General features: G+C 39.4%; 5 protein-coding genes across 5 annotated transcripts in view; 1 reads left to right on the plus strand and 4 right to left on the minus strand.

The window, feature by feature from the left end:
* FOMMEDRAFT_22178 (uncharacterized protein) overlaps positions 1-51 on the plus strand; it is a gene marked incomplete at its 5' end in the record, with an annotated part of 1,444 nt that extends 1,393 nt beyond the window's left edge. Inside the window, one exon of the mRNA XM_007269034.1 lies at positions 2-51. The remainder of the gene's footprint in view (position 1) is intronic.
* A 2,859-nt stretch (positions 52-2,910) lies between these two features.
* On the minus strand, positions 2,911-3,253 carry FOMMEDRAFT_158996 (uncharacterized protein; the record flags this gene model as incomplete). The annotated part of the gene is made up of 2 exons (XM_007269035.1): positions 2,911-3,045; positions 3,110-3,253. 2 exons carry the CDS (start codon positions 3,251-3,253, stop codon positions 2,911-2,913), a joined length of 279 nt encoding a protein of 92 aa, XP_007269097.1.
* A 475-nt stretch (positions 3,254-3,728) lies between these two features.
* On the minus strand, positions 3,729-5,012 carry FOMMEDRAFT_169838 (uncharacterized protein; the record flags this gene model as incomplete). The annotated part of the gene is made up of 13 exons (XM_007269036.1): positions 3,729-3,786; positions 3,848-3,912; positions 3,984-3,995; positions 4,045-4,069; positions 4,131-4,171; positions 4,248-4,282; positions 4,352-4,396; positions 4,456-4,499; positions 4,565-4,619; positions 4,678-4,691; positions 4,741-4,816; positions 4,865-4,883; positions 4,952-5,012. Coding segments are annotated over 13 exons (549 nt in total), but the record flags the coding sequence as incomplete, so codon positions are not given.
* A 929-nt stretch (positions 5,013-5,941) lies between these two features.
* Positions 5,942-6,501, minus strand: FOMMEDRAFT_158998 (uncharacterized protein; the record flags this gene model as incomplete). The annotated part of the gene is made up of 2 exons (XM_007269037.1): positions 5,942-6,150; positions 6,228-6,501. The coding sequence occupies 2 exons, from the start codon at positions 6,499-6,501 to the stop codon at positions 5,942-5,944; spliced, it is 483 nt and encodes a 160-aa protein (XP_007269099.1).
* Positions 6,502-6,925: 424 nt separating this feature from the next.
* On the minus strand, positions 6,926-7,271 carry FOMMEDRAFT_158999 (uncharacterized protein; the record flags this gene model as incomplete). The annotated part of the gene is made up of 2 exons (XM_007269038.1): positions 6,926-7,060; positions 7,128-7,271. 2 exons carry the CDS (start codon positions 7,269-7,271, stop codon positions 6,926-6,928), a joined length of 279 nt encoding a protein of 92 aa, XP_007269100.1.
* Between the last annotated feature and the right edge of the window lie 2,210 nt (positions 7,272-9,481).

Below are 9,481 nucleotides of genomic sequence, written 5' to 3' on the forward strand. Positions count from 1 at the left end.
CGTATTATTTACCTAATTTTTGTATTCTATAAATTTAAATATAATTATATTCGATTAATTATTTGATATAAAATTGTATAGTAAGCAAAAGCAAGCTATTCAAACACTTGTAATGACTTGTAAGCATTATAAGCAGATATTACACTGTCACAAATTAATAAGTATGTCTTAACCTTGTAATTTAGGAAGTATATTATAATCACTTGTATAACTTGACAATTTATAAAATTATATCAGAAATTGCCAAGTTTTAAAAGTATTTTTTCTTGCTTATTTAACATTGTACTTTCCTTACTTAACCCCCCAGGAAGATTATAAGTAATTGGACAAATTTTATAAAATTTATAAAATATACAAGATTACAAGCAAGTATAATACTTAAGACTTTTTCGTGATGAAGGTGACAATGAGCAAAACGTGAAGATCGCCGTACGCGTATCGAAAGGTCTCCCATCTTTGGTATCGCCTCTCCACGTCCTGCAACGGCCCCTCGTCGTCGGGCACGTCGACGTCGATGTTGACAAGTCCGCGTGCACCACGTCCTCCCCCATTGTGTCTTCCATGTTATTGTCTTTTCTGCCTCTCTCTCAAAAAGGCAATGCCGTCAATGTCATTGTAGCTTTTTGACGCGGACCCTACTTAGGCGCCGTGACTGCCTTTTTCATGACTCTTGACTTTTCACATCCGGGCCCTGAATCCCACGGCCCAATTAGGGATGACCCTGACTGACCACTTATGTAATTCTAGCATACTGTGGCCCTTGTCATGAACAGAGTGAGAAGTTAGGAGGGGGGTTTTGGGGGGCTCTGCCACCCTAATTAGGTTTAGGATAAATTTGGGCTGTTAGGCTTAGGTGTTAAGTTGGGTTTTAGTTAGGATTGGGGGAGGGGAATATTTATTTTCTTAGGAAAAGTACTTTATTTTGACTTAGTGAAATGTGAGAGGAACTACATGTGGCCAATTGGAGCTAACTAAAAATGGGCTGTGGGACTCAGGGCCCAGATGCAAAAAGTATGTGACTCTTTTTCATTAGTAGTCCTTAACTTTTACCCAACATGTCTGCCAATAGGCATAGCTGTCTTCTGACCAAGGAACATTTCAACACTTGTGTATTCCTAGTCTAAGCCCTTCATGTGTCTCTAATTCATACCTCTATCATCCTCCTGCCTCCAAACATTGATCAATCTTCACATGTTGAACAACAGTCTAAAGCAATCAGAACATTACCAAAGTAATGAGGGATATTAATGTTAGCATTAGGGTTGTAACCACTGCATCCATCTTCCTTCTTCATCTCCTACTTCCCTAACACTATATCACGCTTCTGCATTAATATCAGCTAAGAAGCTGCTGATAAAGCTCAATAATGCCATACACAATATGACTCTAGTATGTAAACTTACTATATGCATTCCCAGACCTTGGTATCCACTATCTATACACAAACCTAAGTCTCTAGGCTGGCAGACACCTTGTTTTTTCACACCTGTGCAATTCTTAGCCCATGAATGAGTATGCATGCATACGGGTATTACTGTATCGGGATCGAATACAAAAACTTGGTCTGCATCTTCGCTCTCTTCCGCGCCTTCCATCGTCCCGTGCTCGCTCGGCTGGACCGGAACTCTCCCACGAACCACTATCACGAAAATTATTCAAAAAATACTAATAAATTGCTACTACATCTATGTCATTAATAAAAGACTAAAAATTACTCAATATACTTCTATAATGCTACTAGTGTAGCATACTATCAAATGTATAAAAGAAAAAACAAAATGAGTTACTCAAAATAAAGGTGTTGCAATTGCTTACAACCCCTATTCTTGCTCGTCAATCTTCTTTTACTTTTCTGCCTCCTTTCTTTGCTAAGGTCACAGCTAACTCTATTGGTGATTTCCATTTATAATCTCTCTGTACTGTTCATGATAGATTTCTACTGTGAAAATAGCATCTTCTCCTGTGTACCCATGTTCCCTTATCTCTCAAAGCTTATATACTTTTTGTCTCATTTCTGGTACACAGTTGGAGAAGCATTGAGTGTCTATTGCATTAGTAGTTCCCTGAACATTGCTGGACAGGGTGGTTTCTTTATTATAGATAACTTGAAATTACCCTGTATTTGTACAATAGACCAGCAGCCCTGGTGTTTCTTTTTAGGGACCTATACTAGGAAATATACCATACCATACCATACCTCCATATAAGTGAAACCTTTCGAAGCATTTACTCGATCATCTCGGCTTCCTACTCCGGGTAGAGTTAACACGAACATGCAGCCTTCTTCTCTTGATCATGTCTTGGGGTCGCTCATGAGTGAGTGTATTCGGCTCGATGGCAACATATTTGCACGGATCGATCAAGGTATTTCATGTGCAAGGCGACAATGAGCAGTGATTGGCACGCATATACGCACCAAGTCAGATATGTTTCGTCCAGGAACGAGACTAGTATAGGCGGAAAATTGCCAATACAGCATCAGATATACTGGCTCAATCTCGAACACTACATCACTTCCTAGAGACAGATAAGAATGTCTATTTTTGCTGAGACAATAACGAAGAGAGGAGAGAAGAAGAAAGACATCTGGGTCTGGCACCTAAAAGATATGTATTTGATGTAGCGATAATGGAAGGCAGACCTCAAGCTCGGGATGGACGAACAAACTCTGTCAGATATCTCGAGTTGTCATGGTGAATAACAGACCAAACCCACCTTAAGTTTGTCCAAAGTGCTGAAAGTCTCTTTTCCCCACTCGTAAATGTATATTCAATTTTATTGTCAATATACGTCGACCAAGAAATTGCTGAGATACACACGAAGGGAAAAATGATGGCAGAAAGGGTAACGCATTCTTTTCAGTCGTACACAGAACCAAAACCAAACCTCAAAACGAGTTTCGTGTTAGCATTATGCAATAGAAGCTCCTTTCCTAAGATCAGAGAGCTCAATAGAGCTGTGTTCACGATCCTCGCCATACATCGTGAGTGAAGGCCTCATTTGTATCGGGTTCTGCACAACACGTTCCGGCTCAATAGTTACATGCTGTTGATCAGTGTCATACTGATTACCCGCTGTATTTTCACCGACTGCAATTGAATCAACACACCTTGTCAACAGAAATGTAAACGCCTCCACTACGTTCTATATCCACAGTATGATTCGATCTTGAAGAAGACAGATGATGACTTGGCGTTCTGGTCCCACTTCTTTCGATGACACTGACGCGCCCAGCTATTCGGGCTTGAAGCATTTTTCGCGAATTAAGCCTAACGAGTGAGGAAAAAAAAAGGTGGGTCACAAGCAAAGTTCGCTAAGATCCAGTTTTACTAACATTGCCACTTAATCAGCTTGATTAGCATCTGCTCGACCTACAATTTATTGGGTCACGGACGACTCACGGAGTGTGTTCACATGTAATTTTGGCATGAGAAAGTGAAATGCTACCCTGATGCACAATGCAGGTTGAGGACAAACGTATACCAGCTTTGCAGATTAGATGAACAACTCACCAGTACCCTTTCAACGGATATGCGATGTATAGAGATATACAGATGGCTGTTGAGGCACATACCAGAAACCCACGATTGATCGAGAAGAAAAATAACCAGTATATAATATTCCTAGTACTGTATCCAACCTAGTTAGTAGTCATGCACATCCGCCAATATTGTAAATTACCAACGTTTTGAAGGATGTATGGTAGGAGGAAAGGAAATAACACATCGAGATCGTTGCCAGAGCGTCACAAAAAGTATCTACGTAAATTGCAGAAGTAGCGAAAATCTGGATGAGTGAATAAGTGTAAGCTTGATGGACAATCAGGAAGTAGCTTATTGCACCCTACCTTCCATCTCGGCTGTGTAAAAGATGAGAATTCCAGACCCGCTGCGTGCAGTTGATAGAGCCCGACTTTCCCAATGGATGATGACGGGTAGTAAGCACCTATAAGCTAATGACACGAATGGAGAATATGTGCATACCGAGGATGTCTCCTGAAATTCCGTTAAAGATTGAATAATATACTTATTTAGGATGGCTTACCAAGTGAGAACACAGAGAGAATGCTCTTGGAAACATTATAATGAGTTGAAGAAGTAACGGAGTATTTCAGCAAAATAATAACTTACTACGATAGCAGCGGCTAGGCGTCCAAGCCTACGTGTACCAGCTGCAAAAAGGTACCACAAAGATTGTAATCAGCCATTAATCAGTCATTTGCTGTCACTGAAGCATTTAGAGCTGACCTGCGTAGATGCGGCTTGCATAAAACTGTTGTGATCTGCAAACGAGCGAACGTGAGAAATATAAAAGCATGATACTACAGAGTATTAATCAATTTAATACTCACAAGAAAATATTTATTACGGATAGAAAGATTTCCGCATAAAATGTGCTATTTACTCGAGTTCAATATGACTTTGTAAAGGACTTAACTTGTACTGATTGATGTACCTTCTGATTGTATTTAAAGCATTTGGATTCCCCGCATTTGTAATCTTTGTGTTTCAAATGATTGATTATCAATCGTGCAAGCTTCAAAGCTGAAAGAAGCATGTCGCACCAGATAGTAGTACAAAGCTTCAGCAATTAATGCTGTTGTTGCCACGTCCAATGCACTGAAAGGGTACACTGTCAATGATTTGAAGCATCGAGACGAGACTGAAAACTCCTGACAGCATAACAAATACCTAATTGTTGCTTGAGTATGATTTAAGCCCAATTATCTGATTAGCTTACATAGATGTGCATAAACCATCCATCAGAATTGTTTGCATAATAAATGTATCCTTGTACAACTGCAACTCCTAAGAGACTGAAATCCCATTAGATAAAGACGCATAGAAGACGTAGCTCGACATACAGTGTAGAGACGACTAAGCCTGACGCGGGGATGAGGAAAATATAAGCTTAAAAACACGCAAGAGCTGTTTTTCACTGAACAACATACCCCAGTAGTCAGGACCAAATGTCAATGATATGTCTGGCATAGAGGGAGCAGAGGTGGACATTGTTATGAAGTACTAAGGGCCTAGCGGTAGCTAGGGGTCATAGTCTTTCGAGAAGGTTGTTAGACTGTTAAATTTGCACGAAGCGGCCTACTGCGGCGAAGAGAAGCAGTATCTGTGCTTCTACCACACACATTTGAAACTCCGCAAAAAAATAAAATAGAAGATCATTTACCAAACGTAGATTTCTGTCACTGCAAGGTTCAAGCTACTGTTAAACCAAATTTACTTGCAAATCATCAATTGTTGTCAAACAAAACATAAATAAGGTGCAAGGCTTCTGTGTATTAATGAAAGTCATCAATGATTTGGCTGAATCAAGACCTTTTGTGTGTCCAATAAACTTTGTTTACACAGACATTTTTGGATCAGGAAGGTGCATGTGCTCGTATTGCCTTGGCCACAGTGCACTGTCTCTAGAAGGTACGTTCAAAGATGACAGTAGCACGTCATGATGTGGTTACGTCTGGTGAGCGTCTACTAGTACCCTGTACAAAGTAGATGAATATTTCAATGCAGGGATCGAATACTGACGCACTGAATAAGAAATCCATTCACTATAGAAGCGATCAATCAGCATTGCATCATACGCAAAACACAGTAATCAAGACTCAGAGAAATCAAGAGGCCTAGGTAGCTGAATATCCTGATTTTATCAAAACGATCTATTACAGAGTACTGAGTCATCATGATTTTTCATTGCCTCCTTTTGCTTCACCCAGAATGAATAATGCCAGAAAAGCGACTGAGGATCTTCGCCCTTGTTTCACCGTTAACCTAGCGCAACACAGTCGACCTTCCTTTCTTCGTGTCAGTTGGTTCCTGAGAGAGACTTCATTCCGCCCTTCTCGGTCCATGACCCGTACCCGGTTTTTATCCTTCTATTTACAGACAGACTAACTTGATCCCGTGCCGGACGTGACATCGTATCTTCAAATCCAGCTACCCAACGCCACATGCACCGTCCATACCGACAGTACATCCGTCAAAGACGGACCACGGGGAAGTATACGCACTTGGAGTGCACCGTATTGGTCAGACGGCGGAGTGGAACTGAGTGAGTGTTGAACCTGGCCGTGAGAAATAAGCGACGAAGGCGGTAATGAACAAGCGTGAGAATCAACAACTTTCTTATCCTTTTCTTGTCCCAATCCCATGGAAGAGCACATAGGAATGAGATTAGGGTACGCAGAATTGCGAATACAGCATCAGAAGTACCAGCTCCGATCTCGAATATAACACCACTTGCCCACGGACGGATGGGATTCCTTTTTTCTGGGTGCAGCGTCTCTCGTGAGAATTTGCTCAATCTAGCTATGAACTTCCGCGACAGCTCTCGAGACTTTAAAATCAGAGAGAGGGCAAGGGTTTGGAACTCACTCGTTCCAGTGCTCATGGAAATAGCGACGAGGGAAAAGGTGAGGAGGAAAAGCCTCCAGATGCGACGAATAACGAGGGTGCAATCGAGGCAGCAAAGGTGGAAGCTTGGCATACTCGAGCATGAGAGAGAGAGGCCAAGAGTAACGTGGAGAAGGAAGATACTGTGGAAGATGCACCAAAATAATGACCAGCATCTTTATTAATTGTGACATGCACTAGGTACCATCTACTGGGTATTTTTGCGAGCTTATTCGAGCACCCTGAGCTAGGTAACAAACCACTCCTAGTTTAAGTTTAATATCAAACCGCTGAAAATTCTTCTACAACATTAGAAATATATTAAATCCTGAATATACAGACCAAGAAATCGTTCGAGCAAGACTGAGCCACGCTCAAATTGCCTAGTTTCACAAAGGCATTCAATAAATAACTCATTGTAGAGCATGAAAGGGCAAAAAAGGAGAGTGAAAACAGAAACAGTCGTGTCTCAACATGTGCAAGACTTGAACAAGGCAAGAAATGGTCTTGTGTTGCTATTACACGATGGAAGCTCCTTTTCTGGAATCCGACAGCTCAATAGAGCTATGTTCACGATCCTCGCAGTATGTCGCCAACGAAGGGCTCGTTCGCATCGTGTGTTGCGTTACACATTCGGGCTTACTCGTAACTTGCTATTGACCAGCGTTAAATGTTGATAACTGAGTGGATTTCTATTTAATCGAGACTTATTCGACTTACCTTATCAATAGCAACGAAAATGCCGCCACTGCGTTCAATATCCGAAGTGTGGTCCGATCTCGTGGAAAACAGATAATTATCCGATGATCCTGTTCTACTTCTTTCGATTATATTGACCCGCCCATCCATTCGTGCTTGAAGCATTTTCCGCGAATTGAGCCTAACAAGGAGAGAATTTGAATGAACAAGGAAAGAGCGGAGTCGACCAAGACTCTCAAAATAACTGCTACTAACATTGCCACTTAACCGGTTTGATTAGCTTTTGCTCCATCTACGGCTCATACAGAACAAGCAACTTACAAAGTGTATTCACATGCAGTTTAGGCATGAGAAAGTGGAATGGGACCCTGATAAACAGTTGTTAGAGCTATTTGTTAGCATATGCGTCATTAACACAGCAGTATCCTTTCATTGGATATGCAAGATACAGAGATATATGGATGGCAGTGGTCGCGCATACCAGAAAGCCTCGGTTGATTGAAAAGAAAAATAACCAGTTTATAATATTTTTAGTCCTATGTCAGTTTGGTGAGCATCAATGTACATCTATCATCATTCTCATTCAATCACCGACGTTTTGAAAGACGTATGATAAGAGGATAGGAATAACACATTGCGAGAGTTGCCAGAGCGTCGCATAGGGTATCTATATAAATGGCGGAACTAGCAACGATCTAGAAGAAAGAAAAATTCTAAGCATGCTCGATAATTGAGAACTCGCCTTTTGCCTACCTTATATCTTAGCTGTTGCAGAGATGAGAACTCTAGACCCAGTGAGTGCAGTTGATAGAGACCGGCTTTCCGGAAATAATTTGAAGGGTGATAAACATCCATGTACCCATGAGAAAAAATAAAATAATGGGGAACATGTACATACCAAGGATGTCTCCTGAAATTCCATCAAAGATAAGTATTAAAAATACGATTACTTAGGATGGCTTACCAAGTGCAAGCACAGAGAGAATGCTCTTGGGAAGGTTATTATGAGCTGAAGAAGTAACTGAGGGTTTCAACAAAATACAACTGAACTACAATAGCAGCAGCTAGACATCCGAGCCTACGAGTGCCAGCTGGAAAAAAGTACCACAACGTCCTTTAATCAGTATTTACATTTATTGCAGCATTCATGATTAACCTGTGTAGATGCGGCTTGCATAAAACTGTTGCGATCTGCAAATGAGCAGTGTGAGAAAAATAAAAGTATAGTACTATAGAGTATGTTGTAAATTGAGACTCACAAGAAAATGTTTATTACAGATAAAAACATCTCCGCATAGAACGTGCTTTTTACAGAGGTTCAACGTGTCAGTGTAAGAAAACAACTCGCGGATTGGCGTACCTTCTGATTGTAACTAAAGCATTCGGTTTACCTGCACTTGTAATCTTTGCGTTTCCGACAGTTGATTATATTAAATCCTACAACCTTAAAAGTGAAAGATGTAAGACCTACCAAATAGTAGTACAAAGCTTCGGAAATCAATGCTGTTGTTGCTACGTCCAGTGCACTGGGATGTTGGCCTTTTAGTGATTCAATACGTCAAGAAAATACCAAAAACTCCTAACAGCATTACAAATACCTAATTGTTATTTGAGTAAGATTGACTCCCAAATATCTGATGATCTTACATAGATGCGCATATACCACCCATCAGAATTCTTTGCATAATAAATATATCCTTGTACAAGCGCAACTCCTAAGAGACTTAAAAGATATGAGATGACAGCACATAGAAGAAACAGGTTTACACACAGTGTGGAGACAATTAAACCTGAACGGTTCAGGTTTACATCAGGAAAAAGTCACATTTCTTATAATATATTTTAGACTTTGTAAAGTAACATAAGTATTGTATGTATATTGTAAAGTAATTACAAGACTTGCAAATCAATTGTAAAGTTTGTATAAGACATGTTAATGTATATAAAGGCTAAGTAAGTGTTATGAATGAATACAATCTATTACAAGTATTATACTAACTTTGTATAATAGTACTAAGTATTATGCTTGCATTACATTTTTATTATAATTTCAAAGAAAGAATTATATTTATAATAGAATAATGTAACAATAACTATTGTTGCCTTATAATTTATGTAAAAGGTATATTAATATATATAATAGTGTAAGAGCACTTGTTATATTATTATTATCTTAATAAAAGTATACTATAAGTATATAATATGTATATTATACTTAGACTATCTATACAATAGTTTACAATATTTGTAAAGTTATTTCTATCTACTTGTAATAATTACATAAGTGTGTTTAGAAGCTTATATACTTGCCATTATTACTTTTTACTATATTACAAGTTAGATCAATTATTATTTATACCTAATACATAATTGAA

This window comes from Fomitiporia mediterranea, assembly GCF_000271605.1.
Source record: "Fomitiporia mediterranea MF3/22 unplaced genomic scaffold FOMMEscaffold_9, whole genome shotgun sequence".
Lineage (NCBI taxonomy): Eukaryota > Fungi > Basidiomycota > Agaricomycetes > Hymenochaetales > Hymenochaetaceae > Fomitiporia > Fomitiporia mediterranea.